Genomic DNA, 26363 nt, shown 5'->3' on the forward strand with positions numbered 1-26363 from the left:
AGTGCAAAAAAGGATAAAATTAGAGCAGCTTGGGTTCATCTTTTTATTTGGGTAGGGAAAAAAAACCTGCTGCAACATTAAACAGAAAAAGAAAATTAAAAAAACCTTAGAAGTACAGACTTCTTTCACCAGGTTGTAAAAGAAGAAGGAGATTCATCTGCTATTACGTTTTAAAAGCAAACAGGTATTGGTTCAGTCTGTCCGAACTGAGAACGAAGGCAGCACTTATCTCCAAATCACCGGCTGCAGTTAGGTTTGACATGGCAAGATTGGCAAACTGGGGGATGTAATGACTGTGATGTATTTACGCTGCAAAGCCAGTGGATTTTGTTAATAACAACCTCCACCCCCCAACCCCGCCCGCCCCAGGCAAGCAGAGAGAACAAAAGTAAGCGGTTCATCATTTTAAAGAAAATGCTACATGCTATTTATTGCCTAATTTCATCAAGTGGAAGTTGTGGTGGCTAGAATGGCAGCTCTCTGAGGAAAACTTCAGGTAATAACAGGAGGCAGAAGTGTTGCTTGTAAGAAACTGTAAGACAGCTTTTACAATTATGACTCAATTATCACACAAGCCGCTTATTGTTACTCAGAAATGTTTATTGTTACTTCACTGGAACTGTCTCGACTTCCCTGCACTAAAGGGTGTTCATCAGCTTAAATTTGTATGTATGTGAACAAGCATAACTGTGACACAGCTATTTTCACAGTCATTGTGGGCCAACAAACTGCTTACACAAGACTGATTTGGACACCTGATGCACCCAGGGCACGTAAAACGATAGCGCACCACTCAGTTTATCGGGAGACATCACGGTTCTAATGAAACTAACTTTCACATTGTGCTTTTAAGAATTTTTAGATGGTCTATTACATTTTCTTGAAGAGTGTAAGCCCTTCTCAGACACACATTATTATTCAAGGCGATATTTTTAGGCCTCTTCAAACATTTCTGAAGGGGCCCTTTTAATGAGTACCGCCAGCGAGTAAGTGTTGTTATCAAATAATACTGTGAGCGTCGCAATGGACAGTTCTTAAAAGGGATAAGGTTCGATTTAGCACAGCCAGAAAATTCATGTTCTTATTCCAGACGACTAGTGGGAGAGGTCTGCTTTGACAAGGGTGGAGGCGCACTGATGCAGCGGTTTTGTTCTCCCCGTAGTGGTTCCTCTGTATGTATGCACGGCTAACAGGAGATACATCAGAATTTAATTGTGCAACATTTTGCAGAGGCAATAAAGGCATGCTATTCTAAATCTAAAGGAGCCTTGTGTAGACTGGCAACCAATCTACCTCCAAGCAGAGATGAGCTACAGTTTCAGAAGTCGAAGAAACTTCTTTCATGCTGCACACTATATTAGTGGATTTACCAGCCAGTGCTGATAAGACTTTGATGGATTTCATGGAAAATTCCATTATCAACATAGCTGCCTATATTCTTTAACTATGCATAGAGTAGGTATGGGGAAACAACAGATACACTCACAATACTTCACTCAAGATACAATATTATTGAGAATTTTTACCTTTTTCTTAACATTTTAACAGAATATTGCAAAGATATATGCAAATTAACAACTGCAAATTAAGCCCTCACGGTTAAACTTGGTTTTATCCAATAAGATAAAGTTATCTCACCCCAGTCTTTTTATTGTTGTAAAATGAGTCAAACGTGCCAACACTGTCACTAAAACCTGCCATAAATGTTGCCATAAGCTAGACTTCATAGACGTAAGGAGGCTAGTGTCCTATTTTCATTTGTGTGACTGAGCCATTAGCGTGCTCTGAATTAGGCGGTTGCTCTGTAAGTGTGTCCAGTGATAGATAATTTTTCACTTGAGTCAATTTAGTGTACGTCAGCTCCACTAACATTCTCTCAGTGTGGTGGTGCATTAGATGAGCCCTCTTGTTTGTAGTATTCCATGAGTATTTCCATTTACTTTATAAAACATAGATCTTTCGTGTCCCTGCATCGATAAAATATCTCCATGCAAACTATCACAGTACTACGCTGTACTGAACACACAGCATTTATACTGAAACAGGAAGAAAAAAATTATAATAGAGTCATTGTAACAACAGGGTCCCTTCAAAAACTGGTCACAGTTTACAATAAAAAGGCAGGCACCAGCTGCGATGTGTCATTAGCATAAAAACAATGAAGTCAACGCTGCTCTACTGGATAAACTGTGTGAATTTCATTCGTAAAATACCCCAAGCATCTTCTCCTGCATTATATTTCCTTGTCGGCGCACATAATACACAGCATACACACCAACAGTGGCATATCTGAAGCAGGCCAATATTAGCCGGGAATTTAAATGTATTGGTCGTTCTGTATTCCGTACCTCCAGGTTTTTTTCTTCTTCCTCAGACGTGAAGTCCCGACTGATGCTGACTCAACTGACATCACCTGAGGTAATTTACCGGATTTTCCAGAGCTCCCTCTGGAGCCACACATGTGTCATCACTCCCCAAGACCTGGTGATTTCAATGCCTTTGAGCCTCCAGGGCAGCGTTTCTCTTCTGGATATAAAAAATATGAAGCTATCCTATTATGACAGTGTCACAAATTCACCATTACAGCTCTTAAGCTCCTTATTATTCACATTTCCCCATTAACTAGTGTGATATAACTGATATGATCAGAACCCTTACAATCTCTTCTTTCATCCAAAAAAGTGTAGTTGCCCGTATTTGAGCACAGCCTTGGTTAACTAATCGGATTAAAAATGTAAGCCCTTGTACGGGGGTCCGATGGCATTTTAAGGATTACGTACAACGTTAGTGACTCCTGCCTTGTTTCTGGGGCAAGAAAAATAATGTCAGGAGAATGGCACCATCTACACAATATATATATATATATATATTCCTCGATATCAGCTGCTAAAACAAGGTCACATGCAAACCAAAAGGCAGAGTTTGTGTGCAGAGAAACACATGCGGCCTTAGAATTGTGGCTTAGAAATATTTTTAGTCACAACAGCAAATCGAGCACAGAACATTTTATTTAAAGCCAAAATAAAGTCATGGGCGGGGGATCCAGGTTAGAGAACACAGCCAAGGTATTTCAGTCCTAAGCTGTGATTCATCCAGAGAAGAAGAAAAAAAAGACACCAGATATATTCACTCTCATGTGTGTAGTACACCAGGAAGCGATATTGGTAAGTGTCTGTAGCTTAAACCAAAAGATCCAGCAGTGACTCAGGGAAGAAACCGATGACCAGACAACCTGTGTAGGCTATAAAATCTTTACAGTAAACATCAAAGGGATTCCTAACAGAGACAACAGTTGTGCTGATTTGCCTTGAGGGCGTGGATAACTGGTACCTGATAGCACGAGCATACGTGTATGCATTCATACATGCAAAGTAAACTGCAAGCTCACACACACACACACAGGTGGAAGGGCCACACCTTAGTTTAACAAACTTAAGTGTAAAATACAGTCGTGAGGACCACAAACATATGCTACGTGGTCATGGTCCACTGCATTGACACATTACAGTCTTATGTAAATGTAGCCAAATGCCACTTGTCCACAAAGTTCCTCTCGTGCCTATGCAAATAACATTCCTGCACTATCTCACATGAGGCATGCAGTCACAGCAGCGGATCCCATGTGGGGGCCCGACAGGAGTCCTTGAAGGAAAGGACCTTTCAGCAAAATGACGATTCATTCAAGTTCACCTTAACTACAGCACAGCTTCAGCTCGGCGGGATTATAAACTCAAGAATGGCTGATACGTTCACTGAACTCCCGGCTCTTCCCCCATTTCTCCTCGCACATTGTAGTAACTGAACTGTAAATAATTTCTCACTTAAAACCAAACTGCACAGAGGGACAAACGGGAGAACAAGCCCCCACAGGGAAGCTTGTGAAACCCAGTTGGGCAACAGTGTGGTAACAATCACTTCAGGTCACAAACAACAACAGCAACAAAGTCGCCAGTAACTTAAGTTTCCCAACTTCCCGACTCTTGTCCCTCTTGAAGTTGGTGGAGTTTCTGGGAGTTAACGCGGAGAGTTGTTCACTAGCAAAAGAAAATAATAAAGAGGGGTGGTGGGCACGTAGTTAAATACAAACACTTACCCACTCCGTACTTCTCTTTTTTAGTAGGAATCCAGCGGGTCATAGCTGAGGGGGAAGACGTGAAGTTGGGTGGATAAATAAATAAGTATATACACTTGCTAACCGAGGGCGGGCGGTGCACTCCTGCTCGTCCCGAGATCTACAGTTCCGCCATCATAACTTGTTCACGGGGAGGGGAGAGGAGGGCACAACACGGCCGAGAGAGGAGAGAGCGGGATAGGCGTGAACCATTCACTTGACGAGCTAACCCCCAACCCCCAGCGCAATACAACGCAGGGCAGTCCCACAATACACCGCAGGGACTTATTTCATCAAGGGGAGGTAGTTGTCCCAGGCAACCTTAGTCCCAGCAGCTATTTTGCTCTCGCCATCAGTCAATCGATAACTTTAACAGTTCCTCATAAATCCTCAAATGAGCTTCAAATTGAATTCGGGGAAATTAGAGAAGACTGAACTATCTCTCGCTTTGCTCCAGTGACTCCCGATAGTGTCGGTTTCAGGAGGCCACTGCCTCACAAGTTGACAATCTTACAGAGGAATAATTAATTGAAGACAGAATTATAAATCACTGATGAGCAATAAATAAATGATAGCCAGGTTATTGTTTTTTAATTCAAAATGAGATTGAACTGCAGAGTCCCTGCTGCAGCTGGTGGTGCTCAGCACTGTGTGATACTGCAAATGTTGGTACCAGTATCGGTATACCAATACCGAGAATGATAGTTATACCTTAAAGGCAGCTTACATGAGGGAGATCACTGTGTCATGACTTATCATCCAATTACAAGTTCTTCACACATTTGAACAATTTTATTGATTACACTTTGCTTTTTATTTTCCACAACAATTAGCACAACAAAACACACCTTTCAAATGTTCATTTATTTTTGAAACTATGTTTTTTTGGAGACGTGGAATATAAATGAGCCTGTCTTTAAAGTACTTAGGGCCAAGTTCTGTTGTTTAAATGTGTTATAGGCTATAGACATTTTAATAGTATATTTAGCATATTTTTTCATTTTCAAAAAACAAATATTTATTTATCACAATCCTGTGGGCTGCATACTGACTTTGGGAAAGAAACAAAATATCGATCCTGTCATGCTAGTATCAATACCAATATCAGCGTTGGTATTGGTACTACTGATATTTGGATTGTTCGGCCCCTCTCTAGGTATGCTCTCATAGTCAAGACTATATCTGATTTAACTGTGGCCCATTCCATGCAAGCCACAAAATTAGGAGACGCCTATGGAGGCAATGCCAGAAAACACAACTGCTGATTTGTCCATCAGTGAGATGAGACTTCACCCTTTCCCCTCCCTTTGCCTTCCCATCCCCTACCCACTGAAGTAATTTACAGCTGTTGGCTCTGAGATCTGGTAGCCCATTCAGCCTTTTGTTTGCCCGTCATATGTGTTTATTTTTCTACTGCCACTGGTCAACCAAATGGTGCTGTCAGTAATGTTCAGCCGTGGTGCTTTTGTTGTACCAGGACAATTTCCATTATTCTGTCCCCCATCTATTGTGATGTGTCTCTTTTTTGAACACAGCTTGTAATGAATTATTACTAATGCAGAGCAGTCTGATTAGAAGCTGTTATTTAAAAAAGGGTGGTGGTGGTGTGGGGGACTATTAAACATATGGGAACTACAAAATAGCACTTTATAAGCCTATAGAGAAAACTGTAATTAATTAAAGCCGGAAAGCATTTCTGCTCTTAGTTGATAGGATTTTGAGTGACTGTGCATGTTTTCTTTCTGCTCTAAGTTTAACCAGTTTTACAGAGCTAAATGGTTTAAGTACACTGACTGAGGCCATCCAGAATACTGGGGACCAGGGATGTATTTTGTAACTGAATTTTCAAGGTTATGACTTGAGCCGTTACAGATGATTATTGTGACCTATTTCTGGCTGAGCCGTAGGTGCTCGCTGAGTTCATTGTAGGAGGGTGTTCGCATCTGCTCGTGCCCTTTTTGCCTCTGATTCTTCTTGTGCTTTGGGCAAAATCTCTCATATGAAATGTAAAGAGTTGCTTTTGGGAAGTTATAAAGAAAACACTCAAGCTTGCAAAAAGGAATGCAACAGTGCCATCACCTGACTGCTGTCTGCTATTGCAGTACTATAGATAAGCCTCATTCTTGAGTCACATTTATGGTCTGCCATGGTATTTTTTTAATATCTACTTCTGCTCTTCCTCCATAAGGAGAAATCATGAAATTTAGATGGGTGTCTGCGTGCACTGGTGTGTTAGTGTGTGTGTTTGAAAGAGAGAGAGCGCGAGAGACCGAGTTACAAGCTGACTGAACCCCAGAGTTCACCTGAAGTTTAATGCTCCATAAGCAATAGAAGGAGACAGGCTGTTCCTTACTAGAAACCCCTTTTGCCCTCATTGTCTCATTTAGATCAGGTCAGGCAGACGCCTGCGCTAGTCTTTGACTAGGTGCAGTATTTTGATAATAAAGCCTCCTTTTTCTGGAAATAAAACAGTTTATAATCCAGCCGTGTGCACATGTGCAAAGTAAATGGAAACAGGTTGCACAAGCAGCTCAGAGCCACAACAGCTGGGACATAAACACTGTTTGTTCTCAGCTTCCTACATGAAAGCAAAGAAGTTGTCCTGGTGATGAGGATGTGCTGCTGATATGGTAGATAAAAAAAAAATCAGAGCTAGCAGTAATGTTTTTGTCTTTATTGCGGGATACACTATCCGTTTACATTGCCTCGGGCTTTCTCAGTGTATCGTCGGACAGATGAATGTGCATCTAGTATGACAGACAGCTGAAATAATAATAAATAAGCTCTCAATCCAGCGTCCACCTTGTTATTTTCTGCTGCATTTGATGAGTTTTTTTCTGCAGGGAAAAGCTTGAACGCATATGCCCGTGTGTGTGCATTTTGTTTTGTTTTTTGCGGCATGCACAAAGATGAAGCACAATGGGCATCCATATGTATGAAGTGTTATAAAGCTTGACCTGAGTTGACTTTTCCTCAGCGTCGGGAATTACTAAACTCAGTGAATTCTGATTTTCTAGTATAATGTGAGGAAAGCACGGAGGCCTCAGAGACTTCTAAGTGGAAGGGATCTGAGCACAGAGTCGCACTGCCCCCTCTGAGGGAGGGCGGTTCAGTTCCTGAAACACAAGTCGACAAAAAAGGCTTAATGGATTTATAGGTCCACAGCCAGAACCACAAGATGCCAAAGGCAAATTGGGGTTGGGCATCCACCTGGCTGTCAGGCTGCAGATACAGGTAATTGCTCAGTCCAGCAGCTCTTTGAGGATAGGTCAATGCCCTGCCAGTGCATGACAACTCTACATCCTGGGGCACCGGCTCCTGTTGACTTTCTCTGTTGTTTCTTTTTCTGAGACATTTGTAGTTTTGAAAAAAAAAAAAAAAGCTTCTGTTTCTCATGTTTGCTGCATGCTTTTGAAGCCTGCTGACGTGTCACCACATTTCCTGTGCAAAGATCCTAATTAGATAAACAGTGTTATTTCCACAGGACGATAAATGTAGCCCTCACATGACTTAAGGAAATATACAGTGTCAATATATGTGATCACACCCTCCACTTTCACAGGTATAGTCCAAGCAAGCTTCAGCACATTTGTATCCACATGCCTAACATCTCATTTTCAGGTTGTGATGCAAGAGAAGGGATGCACCCTGAGGCTTTCCCATTTGTCTCCATCTGACTCACTGAAGCATTCTTTGTAGCACTGAAAGTGGGTGCATGAGGCCATCTGAAAATTGAAGCTAAGCTGTATGTACACATGAGAATCTATTTATAGAACTGGAGTTTGCAACCTCTTTAAATGAAATGGTCTCTGCCTGCTGCCTTCCAGGCCAGCGTGAGGGCTCTTTTGACACAGGCTTTTTAATTAGACCATTCTCTCAGATCAGCAGAGGGAGCTGCAACTCTTATCCAGATTTCCGTGTTTAACATCCATCCAAAAAAAAGAGAAAAAGACAGACTGCAGTGCCACCACAATCACTGTCTGGACCAGAGCCTGGGAGCACATGCCCGCCCACCCACAATTTAAAACCCATAATCTGGACGACAAGTGCTGCTTTCAAGGTGAAAACACCATCTTTCCAAAGACATGGAAAGCATTCATTCCTGCAGTGTTTTTTTAAAAAAAAAAGAGTTCATGCTCATGTTTTCTTATGCATGTACACCAGAGTGTATCAAAGTGCAGCTTTTTGTTTTAACAAAACAACTTAATTAATATTCCATAAAAGACCACAAAAGATTAGTAATGCTGGGATTCTGCTTTGTAGATTAGTGCTGTGCCAGACTGCACATTTTGGTCGTATCAGTCACCCTAGTATTGAGCCGATACCAATATCGGCATTGATATTGAAATTATCGATACTTTCATGATATTTGTAACAATCTACAAACCACTATTACTCCTGAGATTTTTACCCTTTGGAAATTATAATGATAGTGATCATAACAGAAGGTCTATATTCAATTTTTAATGTTGACTATGTCAAATGATCCAGGGTGTTTACACGGGAGTGGATGTATATCTATTGACTAGTAATTTCTTTCTAAATCTGACACAAAGTTGAATCAGTTAATTTCATCTACATCATAAAACAAGAGTTTACACTTACTGTACAATCCTGACACTTTTTTTAGCTTGGTTTTTGTCAATATCTCCTGCTGCACCTCCAGCTCTTTGTTTTCTCTCTCTCTCTCTCTCTCTCTCTTTTTTTTTCATCAAAGGGATGTAACTCTTGGAGGTCTCCGGTGGGCCCCGGTGATAGGCCTCCCTGCCTCTAACATAGTGTTATGCCCAGAAGAGGAAGAGGGCCATAAGATTTATACACCAGTCCGTTCACAGCCCAAATGTGACAGATGAAACACGAGCTGAAAGTCAGTATCTGAGAGATGAAATGTGATAAAAAATAATACAGCCTTGCTTTGATATGCTGCATTTACAGGGGATCTGTGCCCCACTGTGCCCTGAGCTGCTTCACACAAGCTGTAGGCACATACATGCACAAAACCTTGCGAGGCTCCCTAGCTGTATGGAAGGCAAGTGGGAGAATACATCCTACTGGTGGTTTACTATTTCTGCTCCGAGGAGCCTTATACCCTTTTCAGCATTCTATGTGCAGCGTGGTTTGTGTGTTATAATCCACCCAGTGGTATGTAATTAGTGGTCTTTTAATCCAGTAAAAAAAACATTTGCTGTATTGCTCTGTCTGAGTGGTGAAAGGTGTGTGTAACACAAAGCCAAATTCACTCTAAAGTGGAATTTCTAATAATTAAACGGAGTGCTCCTCTGGACCGACTCTACTGTGGCAACCAAGAGCAACATAACGAGGAGGATGGCGGTGTGTGTAGCAACGAGTGAGGTAAATTGAGGACATGGGGGATGGCGAGAGAGTGGCAAAAGATACTGCACAGTGTTTAGGGCATTGCCTTTATACATGCGACACTGAGTAGGAAATCTGCTGAATGAATTAAAAGGGCCATTATGTGCTTAAAATTATATGATGCAGCACTTCTAACCACTTGTGTGTCCCATTTGTGTGTGTGTGTGTGTGTGTTGGGGTTTACTTAAGTGATAAGAACTGCATCTCTGCAAATGCCTAAAGGAAGCCCTGAAATCCTCCACCTATTTGCTGGATAAAGACAGTCTGTCCTCTGTCAAGGTTTTAGTGCAGCAAGCTATTCCAATGCCCCCACCCCCCGAGTCCACCCTCAATCTGTCTGTCTTTCTCCCTAATGAAATAATGAAATTGCTCTCTCTTTTTCCTCCACTCCTCGCTGTTCTGCATGAGCTGACACTTTGCCAGATTCTTTGGTGCAGCAGACTAGCTGAGTCATAAAGGTTTCAGGGCGCCCTGATTTATGGACAGTGATGTGGATGAGGGTGAGGCAGCAGGGAAAAAAACACCGGTGTCAGCTCGCTGATCAAACACAGACGGGACAGCGGACGACCTGCTGACTTAAAAAGCCTAAAACGCCAGCTTAACACAATTCGTTAACACCAGCCTTTGGTTTCACAAGTTACTGGAAATCTAAGGAGACTTTATTGGCTTTGTCATGTTGAAAAGCTAAAAGATTAATGCTTGCCCGATACACTGAAAATTTATTGTGTCGTGTGTTGTTTTTCATGCATTTTAATTGTGGACTGGTGTGTGTTTTTTTTCTTTTTTTTTGCTGAATAAGACCTAAGATGATCCAGACTTGCTGACCGTGCTGGTTTGCTGCAGCCCTCCTCCTCTCAGTCAGTTGTGAGCTGATTTATCGTGGTGAACAGAAGCAAGGCCCTCTGGCTGCCATTTCTGTACTTTTCCATTAACCTCCATTAACATTCTAGTGCAATAGTAGCATTTTGCTTTAAGACTCTGAATGAAAGAAAAAGAAGCTCAGGGGCTAATTAGGAAGGAAAAATTTCCATCCTGACATGTGCAAGTGAGTCACAGGACTTGGACACTGAATATGATTTTCTTTTTATGCGTTTTATTTATGCTAAATGTGACTCGATTTAACACACCATTGCAAATTATTTTTGTATGGAAAAATGAAAATCCAGGAGATAGCTTCTGGTTAAGAAGGCTTCAAGGCTTTATTGGAGTTTAATGCAGCACACGATGGACTTGAAGGCTATTGCACATACAAGGCAGTTACATAAGCATATTTTGGTTAAGGTAAAGCACCAGCAAACATTTCTCCACCAAGCAGAATTCCTACTCCTGACACATCCTGTCTTTGTAAATACATTTTTTTTTTAATCTTTTGCAGAGTGTACCTGTGCATACATGCTTTCAGGTACAAGCTTTCACTCGTGTCGACCACACAGAGGTGAAGGTCACCAGCACTTTTTTAAGATATTTTCATTTGGTTTGAATGAGACATCAGAGCAAATAGGAGCACCAGAGGATTTGGAACATCCTTTTAGCTACAGGCTAGCACTTTGTTTTTAAAATGAGTAAAGTTAGACTTTTTTATCTGTTGTTTTCCTATTTTTCTCTTCAGCCTCTGCTTCCTCTTCTTTTACAGTTTCTTCCTCCTTCTCACCCTCTTCATCGCCCTCTGTTTCTTTCTGTTCGGCATCTTCCTCATCTTCAGGCTGGCCGTCCTCTCCTCCTTCCTCCTCATCTTCTTTTTCTCCATCCTCTGCTTCAGCCTCTTCACAATGAAAATGAGGTGAAGAAAGATAAAAGGTCACATTAGTTTCCCACTACATACACACAGGGACACGCACAGGGGCATACATGGAAATTTACCACACTAACCTTCTGCATCTGCCTCTTCCTCCTTCTCTCCCTCTTCTTCTTCTCCTTCCTTCTCTGCTGTCTCCTCCTCCTCTTCTTCCCCCCCTTCCTCCTGCTCTGCCTCTTCTTCCTCCTTTTCTTCTTCTTCAGCTTTCTCTTCCTCTTCCACCTGCTCTTCTTCCTCCTCTTCGGGAGGGCTAGCCTCTGCCTGCTGTGCTTGGCTTGCAGATATTGTCTCCTCTGTGGGCAGCGATGTAGTATACAGGCGGGAGCTCAGCAGGTATGGAGCTGCAGAGCTCAGCTGAGAATGCATGGAGATCTGCGTTCTTCCATAGGACGGAGCAGAAAACATGGCTTGGGAGTACCCAGTGACAGAAATCGGTCCTGCCACATTCAAACGATTCTCTTCTCCCTCAAGAAGCTTCCTGATAGGATAAAGCACACATTACAAGAAGATGAAATGCCTAATTACCCATTTTATTGTGTATTCCACAATTACCATCCAGTATATAAGACAGTGGGACACTATGTATAAGACACTTACCTGTATGCAGCAATTTCGATATCCAGTGCCATCTTCACATTCAGAAGGTCCTGGTAATCTTTCAAGTAGCGAGCCATGTCATTTTTGTTTGCCCTCAGCTCTTCTTCCAGTTCACATATTGTATCCTGTACAAAGAGAAATGTTATATGTACATAAGTTAAATATCTGCTCTGTGACTCCTCTGAGTAACAGAAAATAACAAAGGATCACTTCTTCTTCTTTTTTTTTATCACAGGAAAGAGACAGAGGTCACTGCACTTCCTTTGTTTCTGTGCCTCACCTGCAGTGCAGCAATCTCACCACTCTGTTTCTCCTCCACTTCCTGTAGTTGGTTTTCCAGAGCTTGGTTCATCTCGCGGCAGGCATCAATCTCCAGCATTTTGGCTTTAAGCAACCGGCGGTACTCTCCAACTTCATCTTTGGCACTGCGTGCAGTCTCCGTGGTGCGAGTGGCGCCCACTGTCATGACATTCATCTTGTTGCAGAACCATTCTTCGGCTGACTGCAGGTTGCGCTGTGCCAGCTTCTCGTACTGCACTCGGATGTCACGGAGGGCAGCAGACAGGTCCGGTTTGGCAACCTCCATCTCCACTGACACCTCTGCGCTGTACTGGATTTGAGCCTGCAGCTCCGCAATCTCACTCTCACAGAGACGCTTCAGGAAGGTCAGCTCTTCCAGCAGGGTCTCGACTCGTTTCTCAAGCTCGGCCTGGCCCAGTGTGGCTTCATCTGCTCCCTTCCTGGCATCCATGAGCCTGCCCTCGGCCTCCTCTCTGCCAAGCACTTCCTCCTCATACTGTTTCTGCAGGTTCCTCAGCACATCCTCCATCTGATCCCTGTGGTCCTGGGCTGCTTGCTTCTCATGGCGGGCCTCTTCCACAGCTACACGGAGCTGGCGGATCTCATGCTCATACAGGGCCCGAATGTTGGATGGCTCCGTCTGCCTTTGCCTAAGCAGCAGGAGCTCAGTCTCCAGCAACTTGTTCTGCTGCTCAAGTTCATGGACCCTCTCAATAAAGCTTGCAAAGCGGTCATTCAGGTCTTGCAGCTGAGCCTTCTCCTGGGTCCTTACTGCTTTGAACTCAGAGCTGACTTGGGCTGCTTGGTCAAGGCGTAGCTCAGGAGCAGGTGCAAGCACAGGAGCAGAAAGAATGGTGGAGTAGCTGGAAGTAGCTCGGGCGTATGCAGGATAACTTCTGCGTGAAGATGCATAGGAAGTTACTGGGGCAGAGTGGGTGGAGTAGACAGACCTAGCTGCTCCCCCTCCACCAGTCCCATATCCTCCGCTGCGCACAACTCCCCTCTTCTTGTAAGCAGAAGAAAAGTAAGGGTCAAAGCCTGCGGAAGCCATGACTAGTGAGACGGGCTGCTCTGTGTCTGTGAATGTTGCCGGGCCGACTGCACAGTGAATCTGCATCACTCTGACTTTTATAGGGCCAGTAATGACTGTGACGTAAGCTTTTTTTTTTTCTTTTTTTTTTTTTGTTGCAGGCATGCTGACAGAAAGAATTGATAATAGTGCCAGCCAGCCGGTCTCAGCCAAGGAAGAGATGGGGTGGGTGAGGATGAGTGTAGGGATGGAGAAGGCGGGGGAGAAGCAACGAAAGAGCAACAAGGGACTGCAACACACAGGGTCAGTGAGGACAAAGATGATATACTGTTACACCTAGAAGCTGCAGTTTTCTTGCAGTTCGTCATCAGAAACCCTGACAAAGACCTCATCTCTCTATCACATATCTGTGCAAACTACAGAAGAAAGGGGAAACCATCTTTTAGCCACTGCTTTGCATAATTTTATACAATTTGTCAGCAGTGTCTGAAAAGGTATCAGTGAAATTTCTATTATGATCCAACTATCACAGCAAACGTTTGCTAAGGTAATCAGCTCAGCATCTTGGGGTGCTGAAAAAAGGGTGGAAACCCCCCCCCACACACACACACACTGGATCTTCTCATGATTATAGATAAAAGTTTGCCCTCTAGTGGTTGATTGTTTCCCATGCATGTCACAATGTTGATCACAATGTTCAATTTCCAGAACTTCATTTAGACCCTGATCCACGCCTTTAAAAAAAACCCGAGTCACTCGAATGGTTCTTAGTACGTGAGGAAAGTTCCCATGATGGAAACAGGGTTATAAATATTTAAGCACTAATGTATAACAAACGTTCACGTTTACACCTTGTTATCTCCTGATTTAGGCTGCCGGGGGATTCCCATGATGCATTGAGTTTTTCCTTTCCAGTCACCTTTCTCACTCACTATGTGTTAATAGACCTCTCTGCATTGAATCATATTTGTTATTAACCTCTGTCTCTCTTCCACAGCATGTCTTTTATCCTGTCTTCCTTCTCTCACCCCAACCGGTCGCAGCAGATGGCCGCCCCTCCCTGAGCCTGGTTCTGCCAGAGGTTTCTTCCTGTTAAAAGGGAGTTTTTCCTTCCCACTGTCGCCAAAGTGCTTGCTCATAGGGGGTCATATGATTGTTGGGTTTTTCTCTGTATCTATGAAGCGCCTTGAGGCGACTTTTGTTGTGATTTGGCGCTATATAAATAAAATTGAATTGAATTGAATTGAATTGATTTAGCCAATATGAACTGTATATTTGGTGAATAAATATATATATTATAAATTAATTCAATAATACTCATCGACTGTATGTGGTTGGTGTTACATTCAAAATGAAGCGATATTTTTCATAAAACAACATGTCTCAGTTTCAACATTTTATATGTTATGCACACGTGCTGCTTATGCTGCAACATCCACGCTTTCCAGGAAACGGTTGCATTTTTATCTTGTAAATATGGGGAATTGGATTCTCAAGAACATATGCACGTCCATCCATGGGCAGTCAGCTTTATAGTGCACAGGCCGAACTACAGAACCGATCTAAAGACGTACTTGGAAAAAAAAATGAGATGGCTATGTATTTTACTACAAACTTTGCGTGTATTTCTGTTAGTTTTGCAGTTTACATACAGTTTTGGAGTGTCGCAAATCAAGAAAAAATATTTAATTAATAAATGTTGCCATTATTAATGCATAATTGATAAGTTATGAATGGTGCAGGAGAAACACAACATTTTGCTTAGACATTTTTTTGTCTGATTGTACACAGTTGTTTGAAGATTTAATAGCTTGGACTTTGATGAGAACAAGTAAATGTACAAACAAACAGGTACAAGGCTACTGGTTTTCTGCTCAAAGTATTTGTTGCAATAGGATGTTCCCAAATCCCTCGGTGTTATCTTTACCAAATCTGTGCACTTGCTTACCTATCTAACTGTGGACCATGACACTAGTACACACTAACGAATGGACCTCTGCGCAGACTTGACATACTACTGTTAGCCTAGCTTCTGATGAAGTTATTTTAACTTTGGTCAAGAGGGGATAAGCATATCTCTGCATATTAAAAGTTCATATTCGTTTTTAGGAAGCTGGCACAGGTATTGTAACGAGCCACTCATGCACATCGTGCTGTTTAAATAGCCTGCTGCCCCAGTGAGGCTTTAAGACCGCAGAGGGGCTTTTTAATGGGCTACTTGCTGAGAAAACCGGTCTATTCAATTAGTATGATTGATGATCAATGATAGTATAATTACCAGCAACAGGATAATTTCTTCCCATTTTAATTAACCACTAAAATATACGCACGACACTATTATAAAGATATAATGTTATTTCGCGGAGCATCCACATTTGGAAAATAAAGATATAACCAATAACAAGTGCGCATCCCTCTGACCGACCTGATTTTGCCCCAAACTTTAATTTGCAATTTTATATATAGAGGTTCCTGATTGGTCACCGATGTAGTTTAAAATAACACTATGCAAGAGTACGCATTTGGCAGGTTGGGTTTCTGTTGCACAGATTAGGATAATATACAATATTCTTTTTAATTCCAACAATTGGGCCACCTTAGTGTATTCCTTGGGTAAGGTGTAGCTATGTAATAAATGCTCTTTCAGTCGGCGTGCTCTTTTCCTTGTCGGAACTCAGGATATCCGACACTTCAAATGCCTTGTCGCGCTGCCCCTCCGGCAGGCGGACGGCGATGTAGTAATAAAGCGAACCCAGACGGTGTCACCCAATATCATACAGTATCGTTGGTCATAAGAGTACGCCCACTGGGTATTGACCAATCAGTGACCACGTTACTGATTGGCGGGTGGCAAATGTCATCCAGTGACGCAAACATTCTCAGGGTCTCATCCATATTTGACAACAACAAAGGATGATGTATAGGTTAAGTTTCTAAATTGCTTCGTAGCCGCGGAGTTTTCAGGGTTTGTTATGTTGCTCGAGTACCTGAAACTTTACAGGTGCAGTTTAATTGAGAATGAATGGTAAGTCGCTGAGCTCTGGAAGTGACGGTCGTCCGGCGGACCACAAGCTACAGTTAGCTCACAAACGTCTCTGCTAATTTCGGCTAGCTGGAGAAACTGTGAGCTACGTTTAGCATCTACTCTCCAGAGTTCTGTATATTTGCTAAGAGCGAAATATCGTTTACAGAGAGCTAAGTTAACCAGATTTGGTTTTGAATGGCGTGTCGGTAATGTGAGCTAGTCGGTCCCAAGTGGTCGTAATCTCCTCTTTAAAGAGCAAATACGTGGCGTGATAGAAACGCCGGCTCGCATTGCTTTTCTGTGTTGTAGGTTGTGTACGCCCAAAGCTCTCACATACACTCAAATGAATAGATAACAGTAAATGGAAAAGACACAGAGGACATACTAAATGGCTTTGCAGTGTATTTTTTGTTTTTCTTGCATTCAACGAAATCTGCGAACCGTGAAGGCAGAAGAGCTGCTTTTCAAATATTAAAATGGTAAGACCTTGAATCACAGCGTCAGCTACATCCTCACTGTAACTGCGCACACTCCCTTGCCTAAGACAGATTACTGCATGGGAAAGCGTTTTCTCTCTGCCCTTTTACACAGATTCGCATAGCAGCACTAAATGCTGCTTCGGCAGCTGCAGACGAGTCTCAAGATCCCCTGAGAAACAGCAAGAGTCAGACAAAAGAGGCTCAAGTAGGCTACATACTATATGCTGATGAATAAGCAATATTAGTTCTATCTGCTGATGCAGTCGTTCATCTCTGTACATCCCATTAAGTCAGTTGTATTCCCCCGTTTGTTTCTGTCAATAGGAAGCAGAGGCATTCGCTTTATATCACAAAGCTTTGGATCTGCAGAAACATGATAAATTTGAGGAGTCCGCCAAGGCCTACCATGAGCTTCTCAAAACTCCACTGCTCAAAGAGGTAAACACACCAACACAAACTAATAATATGGTTGCACAGAACAGCCCATCTATCCATTCTTTTACACTTTTCAGGGTTGTGGGGGTGGGTGGGCTATCCCGGCTATCCCAGGGCGAGAGTCAGGGTAAACCCTGAACAGGTCAGCAATCTATCGCAGGGCTAACACATTGAGACGGTCTCTGGCAGGAAGCCGGAGTACCTGGAGAGAACCCACAAAAACATGGGGAGAACATGCAAACGCAACACAGCTTTCCCCCAATCAGATGGTGGATTCGTAATTAGGACGTAGTAGCTGTGAGGCAACAGTGCTAACAACTGTGGCGCTCCTTAAATTAAAGCTGTTCTAAAATTAGCGCATTACCTATAGAGGTCATTTATTTTTTTCTATAATTCCACCATCCAGTCAACAGTGCGCCGGTATTCTCATCACTGACAGCCATCTCACCCAAGATCCTTGTCTGTTTCCATTCTGTCAGTCTCCATGACTGATTGAATGTGGTGAAACCGGCATCAGTGGATGTGTGCACGCACAGAAGTCCATCGCTTGGTCAAGGATGACCACGGGAGACATAAAGAATGAAGCAGACGCTGCCTCACTTGCTCCGTTGGCTCTCTACGCTGTGATGTTTCTCTTTAAAGAGCTGGAGAAAATCAATTTATCAGCAGCGCAGACCTTAACAACAGCTTTTATAAAGGCAGCGAAGGAGACCCCGAACCTACCCAGGATGCTGTTATCAAAATGTTGGAAAAGAAAAACTTAAAAATGAACTATTAAGAGGCTATAATTTGCATGGCTGCAGATGATATGGAGGAGTTGATAATTGACAGGAAAGTGCCAAAATTCCAGGAGCTGAATGAAAGGGCTCAAGCTCTGAAACTCATCCTAAGCACCCTACCTGATGAGCTCATCCTGCATCCCATGTTTGTGAATTGCAATGAGACCAGTGCAGTGCATTTAGCATTCAAACTGAAACGCCACACGTAGCCAGCTTGGAGGCTCATTTGATCATGAGGACTAAAGTGGTGATCTGTGATATTTAAAGTTTCACACATTGTTGCAGATTTTCTTCCATTTGTGTTTCTCAGGACATACATTTTCATACTTTGTGTCATTATGAACATATCATGTTAACCATTTTCTGTGTAGAATTCAGTTTCACTGCGTAAATAAAATTGGCCATGTTGACATTATTTACCTTGCTTGATCTTATCAAGACCCCATGGGTTTGGTGTTGAATCTAATGTATCCTCTTAATATTTCAGGCCATGCCCTCTGATGATCAGAGAGTGGGCCTCAAGCACCCCGGATTGATGCTGAAATATTCAACTTTTAAAAATCTGGCTAGTATGGCTGCGTTACGGGATGACCTGGAGACCGCTATGGAGTTTTACTTAGAGGTAATGTGTCACTTTAACTTGATTAAATTCAATGACCGAATGAATAACGCTGGCAGGTGTTCTTACTATAAATTCTGCTCTGCTCTGTTCTCAGGCTGTCATGTTGGATTCCACTGATGTGAACATGTGGTACAAAATTGGTCAGGTGGCTGTGCGACTGGTGCGCATTCCTCTGGCTCGTCATGCATTCCAGGAAGGATTGCACTGTAACCCTGACCACTGGCCCTGCCTGGACAACCTCATAACTATACTCTATACACTCAGTGACTACAGCTGTATGTAACATGTCATCATAAGCTTTTCACGGTCAGGTTAAGAGCTCATGTATGGGGGGGAAAGTAGCTAACATTTCTCTATGTATTTCCAGGCTGTTTGTACTTCATTTCCAAAGCCCTAGAGAAGGACCATTGTTACACCAAAGGTCTGGTGTTGAAGGAAAAAATATTTGAGGAACAACCTTGTCTGAAGAGGGATACGATGCAGATGTTCATGAAATGGTAAAGGCAACTTTCTTTTAAGTTCTTAATCTGTTTACGAGTTGCACCATACTTTTCCATGACTGACAAACTTGTCTCCGTCTTTTTTTTTTTTTTTTTTTAAACTTTTCTCAGTGATATTTCTATTCACTATGTGGAAGTAGAAGAAGAGGAACGCAAATCCATTATGGAAGAGGCACTAGAGATAAGGAGGCGCAGGCAGGCTCTCTCTCTTTCTGAACCAAAACCTGACCTTGTACTCATTCAGCCCATCCACAGCTTCTCGTGAGTGCTCTGCTGTTGTTGCTGTCTGCGTCATTTCATCACACAGTCAGCATTTAACCATAGATTATTTGTTTTAATGAGAACAGATTATTGTTAATTATTACAATGCTATGGTTTACATCAGCAGAAAATGCAGAATCTGTTAGATTTGTATTGTTTATTGTCATTTATGCTTAGAAAAATTAGTCATATATGCTTAGAAGTATATAATCATTTCTAGATTGAAAGAATGTCTCATCCTAGGAGGTCTGTAACAACTCTGTGTAGCATGAAGAGGGGGGTGCGTTCACTCCTCTACAGAGTGTTCTGGCATAGATCACACACCTCCTAGGAGAGGTCATATCTTCTCTTGGTGATATATGGTATAGCAAACACACGTATATCTGTTTGAGTGTAAGAGCCTTTTGTTTAGATGGACCGCTAGACTCCTGGCACCAGCTTTGGGGAGTCGCATCTTGACCCCACACACGCACAAACACATACTTATGCAACGCACAGGCAAGGTACTCTTTGTGTGTATGTAGACGTCTTATGTTAATGAACCTATGTATATTCATGTGAGCTCAATAAAAGAACAATGTTATGGGGGAGCGGACGAGAGCGACTGGGGTCAAGCGAAGGAACGGCGCTTGTTGTGGTTCTCTCCCTCATGCATGAGTAACACAAAGAATTTTGCCTACTTGTGTCTTGCTTTTGCTGTGTAGTAAATTGTCCTTAACGTTCCAGCGAATAGGTTTATGCTACAAACCTATCACCGGACCAAATTTTTTGCTATATCTTCTGTATTTATTGCAGATGGAAACATCTGGGTGAAAGTCTCCTTGCAATGTACAGACATCAGACCACGTGTGAGCTACCACGCCCAAGTCTTGGCCGCAGAATTGACTTGTCAGAGTACCGTGACCCAAACGTCCTCCAGAACATCCCCCAGCCAAGCAGCCCTGTCAGTATGGGCCAGACCACAGTGCTAAGCAGCAGCCCCAGTTCATCCCTGCCTCCAGTGGTCTTCACTGAGCCAGCAGTGATGGCTCAATCTGGCAATCAACCTCAAATTGCCACTAGTCAGTCCACTGTAGAGGTCAACACCTTTGTTCCACCTGTTGGTCAGTGCTGTTTGTCTTGCCTCTCAATGTGATTATTTGTATCAATTAAAAGTATTATTTTTGTTGTTATTGTAGCCATTTAAATGTTCTCAAATCTTCACAGCTACAGCAATGGAAGTGTCGCTCACAGATAAGGTGAAGAAAGCGCCGAAACGGAAACGCGTGGTAGAAGATAGCGGGGAAACGGCAAAGCGGCGCTCTGCACGTGTTCGAAACACTAAATGCAAGAAGGAGGAGAAGATTGATTTTCAGGAACTGCTTTTTAAATACCTACCTTCTAGGTAGCCGCTCTTTACTGAACCTTATGTAGAATGCGTAAATCTTACAGGTCTATTATAGTTTTGTTGATGTAAAAGTATTTTTCTGGTTTCTCTTAGGCTAAAGAAATTTGATCCTGATAATGACGATGAGAGCCTCAGTAATCTCGAGACACAGTGTGATGGCAAGGATGACATACAGCCTCTGCATGGGAGTTGCTTACCTGTGGACTCAGTTGAATACATGAAGTCTGGTATGTGGTGCATCCTAAATGTGTATTCACAATATCATATCTCATTTTGGTGTTTCCATCATATTAACACACTGTCCACTCCTTCCTCCAGAACAACAAGATGTCCACAACTTCCTACTTGACAATATGGCCAATGGTGGTATACTGGACCTGATGATGCGCTATCTGAAAGCAGTGGGTCAGAAATTCATGGAGGAGTGGCCCCGGGGCTTGACTGCTGTGGTCTTGGAGGTCTATCAGACCTGGAGGAAGCACAGTAACGGTCTTCCTAATCCTCTCCTTCGGGACTGCAGCAACCAACATATCCGGGTAAATGAAAGTTGGTTAATTTTATGGTTGCTTGAATGTCTTTTATCATCATGCTTATGGCTTAACATTAATTTACTTTAAGCCCTTTAAGGCTTTTCTCTAAGGATCTAGTTTTGTTTTTTTGTTTTTTTAACGTATGCAGGGGATGTTGACAATGAGCTTGGCCTGTATGGAACTGCAGTTGGAGCAATGGTTACACAGCAAAGGGAAGGCTGGTAAGTCTGAGTGAGCTTCATAATTTTTCTCATAGCCTAGTAGATTTTGAAAAGATCAATTTGGACAAATAACACTACTGAGCAAAGCATTCAAGAGCCTGAATGTGAGAAATGTGTTGCCATTTATCTAGCATTTTAAATTTGGCTTAATGATCTAAAAGGTGTTGGAGTCACTGTTGAAGTTGAACATGATGATATGTAGTATTTGTTTTACAATGGAAATTCATTGTTTATTTTTGGCTTGCATTCATATTTTAATTCCTTATCCAGTTACTCCTAGAAGAAGCAGCTGTGGCTCTGGAAACAATACCACTGACTCAGAATTTCCTGGGCAGCACTTCCAGGGTGATTTATTACTTCTCGCTCTTGGTGCATCTCAAAGAGATCTGTTTGAGGATGACTGGCTGGATGTCATGGTGCGAGTATACTGGCTAAAGGCACGATTCCTGGCCCTGCAGGTAAAGTTTATATGTCTATTTATATTTTACTTGATTATTATTGAGTTATTTTTTTCACTCAGTAACAGTGCATTTCTTGTTTTGACAGGGGGACATGGAATTGGCTCTGGAGAGCTATGATGTCTGTGTAGGCCTTTTGCAGAGCAAATCAAAGAGCCCAGATGGGAAACAGTACACAATCAACCTGCCTAACCTTCGTGTAGATGCAGCAATCTCTGTAGAGGAGGTTTGTGTGCTGGCCAGTATATATATTTTCTCTTTTATTAATATATTTCCCATTTCTCTCTTATGGGGTTTATCAGAATCAAAATACTTAATTATGTAATATATAAATGTATGTGTATATGGCGTATGTAAAAGAGAGAGGGGAATTTTTAAGCATTCATTTCTTTCATAGCAATTTAAGCTTGAAAATATCGAAGTGCTTATTTTGTAGATGTTTTGACTGGGTTTTTGGTGGGTTTTCTCTGTTCCCACACACAGATTGACAAAAGGCTAAAGTGTCTGGAGCGCTGTCAATCTTTGGAAGAGATCCAGCGCCTCTTTGAGTCATCGGACTTCGACTCAGTGGTGCGTCTGCTGCAGCCCACCCTTAATTATGGGAGCAGGAGCAAACCTCTGGAGTTTGTGAGCTCAACACCTGAGCGTCCCGCACAGTTGACGTTACTACAGGTTAGACAAACTACAGTGATATCAGTGGAATCGCTAAACGATTTGAAATGCGTAATTATTTCTAACCCTGTGTCCTAGAACTCACTATTGAAGCTGCAGGACTACCAGCAGTGTTTGGAGTGCAGCGAGCTGGCCTTGAATGAAGCCCTCCAGCAGCTCAACTCTGCTCCAAGCAGCTCTCCACCTAGCAAGGAGGAGTGGGTTAGCACCATTGTGAAGTTGCTAGATGGCATCGAGGTCTGCTTCAATAAAGAGGCGGAGCTTCTGAGCAATGTCCCCCACTTCTCTAGTATGGCTCGACTGGCAAACAACCTAATCCAGGTTCAAAGAGAGTTTCTGTTCGCCTTAAGTAATGCTTTAATTCACGCAACATTAAGGTACCGATACACTTAATTTTTAGATTGCTAATTTATTGTGCTGTCGGTTTGCGTTTCAGCTGATTGATCTTAGCATGACCATTTCTGATGATCCCAAGGAGCCATTTTTCTTCTCAGTCCTGCCTTGGATTATCCTGTATCGCATTATCAAGCACGAAGAGGCTGCCTTTGACTGTATGCTTCGACAGCATATGTCTGTAGGGGATGATGAAGGTTTGTTGATATCTTGCTTTTATGCTTTTTAGTTTTCCTTCAGTGTACTGTATATGCCATGTCAGTTGTTACACTGAGTGACACTGTCAAGTCTTAATTTTTAGAGGACTCAGACACCCCCATGCTGCCCTCCTCCCTGATGCTTCTAAACACGGCCCACGAGTATCTTGGCCGTCGGTCCTTGTGCTGCAGCTCAGACGGAGCCCTTCTCAAATTTTTTGTAAGTTTGTTTGCTCTCTGCAAATGCTACATCAACACCAAAAAAAACAAAACAAAGTAATGTACAGCCTGACATGTAGGCTGTACATTACTTCGTTTTTTTGTTCTTTTTTTCAAAAACATATGAAAATGTTTTTAAATATTTGTTTTTGTTGGTTTAGGTGCGAGTTTTGGAAAAAGAATTTGCAGCCTCTACTAGCAGTGACTCTCACCCCTACAAGGAGGAGTTGGAAATGGCCCTGGAACAGTGCTTTTTCTGTTTATATGCCTACCCCAGTAAGAAGAGCAAGGCCCGCTACCTTGAAGATCATTCATCTCCACAGGTTATAGATGCTTAAAACACTCTGCTTGATTTAACGTGTTATAGTTTGGTGTTTGATCTACAAGCGGCTCTGCCAAGCAGAAGTTAATTAATTTAATGACATAGTCCAAAAGTCAATACCTGAAGAACAGGCAGAATTGCTGAGAGGTAACTTAAGGTCGGACTATTTTGTGTGATTTCCCAGTGGTACTGACAAACCTGCATAAATAGTGAGTTGTTTAGCTGAGGGCTGATGACTCAGACAGGCCCTCATGACACACAGAAAAAGTCTGTTATATCCATTAATGTTGTTTTGCTGGTGAGGAATACACTTCTGATGTCACTGAAATAAATTGCACCGGTGAAATAGCGTTAATGGCACTGATTCAGTGTGTGAGGAAAAATGCAACCACATTTAGATTAACGACTTACCAGCAGAATTGTGGTTTGTGGGCTTTTAGACTTTTACCGTAATTTAGTGAAATTGTCTTTGAGTAACTCACAAGATAATGAAATATTTAGTATATAACAGCATGCTTCCTTTATTGCTTTGTCACTATAGGAGATGCTTGACAGAGTTCTCTGTAAATAGTTACATTTGATTGAAGATAAAGAGTCAAAGGGAGCGAAAAAGGTAAACTCGTGTTATATTATAAGAGATAAAGTGACTCAGCAGGAGGTTTGTGTGTAAAGTACCCAATCTCTTGTATTTTTGTAGTACTTGCGTTTAGCCACGAGGTGGGGGTCATTCCCACAGTTGTATGTCATTGGTTTTCAGTGGCTGGAGTCCTAACTGTACACTGTAACTAATGAAAGAATAGTCTTATTGGGACCTTTTAGCAGTAATTGCTGTAGCCATGTATGTTACACAGGTATTAATTTCCCGTGGTATTACTCTGCTTTAAGGTTGAGCTTCTGTGGAGCGATGCCCTCTTCATGTTTCAGTATTTCAAACCAAAGTCGCTGCCTGAGTTTGACAGCTATAAGACGAGTACAGTGTCTGCAGAATTGGCCAATTTGCTGAGGAGGTTTTCAAGCATCGCCCCCCCAAGTGACACTCCCGTCCTCACAATGGATGAAGTGGCAGCCTACATTGAGGACATGACAGAAAAGGTCAGTTTGTGGGGCCATGGTGAAGAAGTGAGAAGCACTAAGTGACTTGGACGTTATAAACAGGGTCTTCCTTGCTATAATATTTATATATATTTAATATATTTTTTAAAAGCCTTGAAGTCAGTAACAGTCTCGTCTAATTAAGATTTTTTTGTTTCTCTCTTTAAGGCTCCATGCCTTCCCGAGGGCAGTGCTCCTGCACCTCCGATCATCAATGAGATCTACTACCTTGTGGCGGACTATCATTTTAAGAACAAGGAGCAATCCAAAGCCATCAAGTTCTATATGCATGACATATGTGTTTGTCCTAACAGGTAGCTCATTGCACACAGTAATCAATTTTTTGTTCTTAATGTTTTAAAGTTAAGGTTTACTGTAATTTTTGTTTGAAAAAAGCACAAAATTGGATGTGCAGAGGAATTGTTTGTATTTGTTTGTTTTTATAAAGTAACATAGTGTACTTTTAAATGCAGTGAGAATACTGAAGTGTTTTTCCTCGTCTTGCTTTAGGTTTGACTCCTGGGCAGGTATGGCTTTAGCGAGGGCCAGCCGTATCCAAGACAAGCTCAACTCCAATGAGCTGAAAAGCGACGTTCCTATATGGAAGCACTCCCAAGCAGTGCTTAACTGCTTTAAGAGGGCTCTGGAGATCGACAGCTCCAATCTGTCATTGTGGATAGAGTATGGTACCATGTCATATGCGCTGCATTCGTTTGCTTCACGGCAGCTCAAACAGTGGCGCAGTGAGCTTCCCCCTGAGGTGGTTAAACAGGTGAGGCATGCTCTGACATATAACTCACCTGTGTTTCCTATCCGTTCACCTTTTTTTTTTTTTTTTTTTTTTTAAGACATTAACTCACCGATTGCATTGGGCCACTTCTTGCTCATTCCATACTGGCAGTCTTTATAGAGTCAATTAATCTACCCCCTTGAGCTACAACGTTCATGATGTTTCCAACATGTGCATGTTTGTGTGTCTGTGGTGTTTCAGATGGAAGAAAGGAGAGACTCCATGTTGGAGACGGCCTTTCAGTGTTTTCAGGGCGCCTCCCGTTGTGAGGGTGACAGTGACGAAGAAGAGTGGCTGATTCACTACATGCTGGGAAAGATAGCAGAGAAACGTAGACAGCCTCCGGCGGGATATCTGCAGCTTTATAAAAAGGTGAAGTGGTTTGGTGACAAGAAGCTAGACCAGTGGTTCTCCCATTTTGTAAAAAAAAAATTTAAAATATAAATCGCTAACGTTCAATACGATTCATCAATGTTCCATCAGAAAATCTTACCATTAGGGCTGCTCGATTATGGCAAAAATGATAATCACGATTATTTTCACTGAAATTGAGATCTCGATTATTTGACGATATTTATTTAACCCTTTAAGACCTACTATAGAACCAAGTCCGCCAGAGCTTATATTATTTTTTACATGTTGTAGTGCCATTTATGGGAGCATTTCAAGTTGCTATACAACTGTTATAGCCCATATTTTAATAATATGTATGCATTAAGTCCATAGTAACTACATTAATTGCAAAAAAGTGCAATAAACTACAAAAAAAAATTTA

The 26363-nt window shown here is 42.2% G+C and overlaps 3 protein-coding genes across 9 annotated transcripts in view; 1 reads left to right on the forward strand and 2 right to left on the reverse strand.

Annotated features, from left to right (window-relative positions):
* The window catches only part of dock5 (dedicator of cytokinesis 5), a 39503-nt gene extending 35176 nt beyond the window's left edge, over positions 1-4327 (reverse strand). For 2 of the 4 annotated variants that reach the window (XM_080895075.1, XM_080895074.1), the window contains exon 1: positions 4094-4325. In XM_080895075.1, coding sequence (XP_080751201.1) covers positions 4094-4136 — 43 coding nt within the window. In that variant the 5' untranslated portion in view covers positions 4137-4325. Of the gene's footprint in view, positions 1-4093 lie in introns of all 4 variants that reach the window. The other 2 variants (XM_080895076.1, XM_080895077.1) reach the window with 1 other exon arrangement.
* A 6382-nt stretch (positions 4328-10709) lies between these two features.
* neflb (neurofilament light chain b) lies at positions 10710-13372 on the reverse strand. The gene is made up of 4 exons (XM_080893319.1): positions 12157-13372; positions 11877-12001; positions 11354-11757; positions 10710-11246 (listed from the first exon to the last, which is right to left on the reverse strand). Exons 1-4 carry the CDS (start codon positions 13369-13371, stop codon positions 11053-11055), a joined length of 1938 nt encoding a protein of 645 aa, XP_080749445.1. The 5' UTR covers position 13372; the 3' UTR covers positions 10710-11052.
* A 2692-nt stretch (positions 13373-16064) lies between these two features.
* The window catches only part of cabin1 (calcineurin binding protein 1), a 38910-nt gene continuing 28611 nt past the window's right edge, over positions 16065-26363 (forward strand). For all 4 annotated transcript variants that reach the window (XM_080893349.1, XM_080893350.1, XM_080893351.1 and 1 more), the window contains exons 1-23: positions 16065-16710; positions 16823-16915; positions 17035-17148; positions 18412-18546; positions 18641-18821; positions 18914-19043; positions 19158-19307; positions 20103-20410; positions 20514-20691; positions 20788-20921; positions 21013-21230; positions 21373-21445; positions 21716-21903; positions 21992-22129; positions 22387-22575; positions 22654-22896; positions 23012-23165; positions 23270-23385; positions 23546-23707; positions 24592-24798; positions 24967-25112; positions 25309-25570; positions 25790-25960. In XM_080893349.1, coding sequence (XP_080749475.1) covers positions 16708-16710; positions 16823-16915; positions 17035-17148; positions 18412-18546; positions 18641-18821; positions 18914-19043; positions 19158-19307; positions 20103-20410; positions 20514-20691; positions 20788-20921; positions 21013-21230; positions 21373-21445; positions 21716-21903; positions 21992-22129; positions 22387-22575; positions 22654-22896; positions 23012-23165; positions 23270-23385; positions 23546-23707; positions 24592-24798; positions 24967-25112; positions 25309-25570; positions 25790-25960 — 3693 coding nt within the window. In that variant the 5' untranslated portion in view covers positions 16065-16707. The remainder of the gene's footprint in view (positions 16711-16822; positions 16916-17034; positions 17149-18411; positions 18547-18640; positions 18822-18913; positions 19044-19157; positions 19308-20102; positions 20411-20513; positions 20692-20787; positions 20922-21012; positions 21231-21372; positions 21446-21715; positions 21904-21991; positions 22130-22386; positions 22576-22653; positions 22897-23011; positions 23166-23269; positions 23386-23545; positions 23708-24591; positions 24799-24966; positions 25113-25308; positions 25571-25789; positions 25961-26363) is intronic.

The sequence above is a fragment of the Rhamphochromis sp. 'chilingali' genome (assembly GCF_963969265.1).
Source record: "Rhamphochromis sp. 'chilingali' genome assembly, chromosome: 10".
In the NCBI taxonomy this organism is placed as follows: domain Eukaryota; kingdom Metazoa; phylum Chordata; class Actinopteri; order Cichliformes; family Cichlidae; genus Rhamphochromis; species Rhamphochromis sp. 'chilingali'.

Coding starts and splice junctions, on each gene's coding strand:
- neflb (XM_080893319.1), bottom strand. CDS start 13,371: ATGCCTGCAACAAAAAAAAAAAAAGAAAAAAAAAAAGCTTACGTCACA. Junction 12,002..12,156: donor GTGAGATTGCTGCACTGCAG/GTGAGGCACAGA, acceptor CTCTTTGTACAG/GATACAATATGTGAACTGGA. Junction 11,247..11,353: donor GGAAGAGGCAGATGCAGAAG/GTTAGTGTGGTA, acceptor TTCATTGTGAAG/AGGCTGAAGCAGAGGATGGA.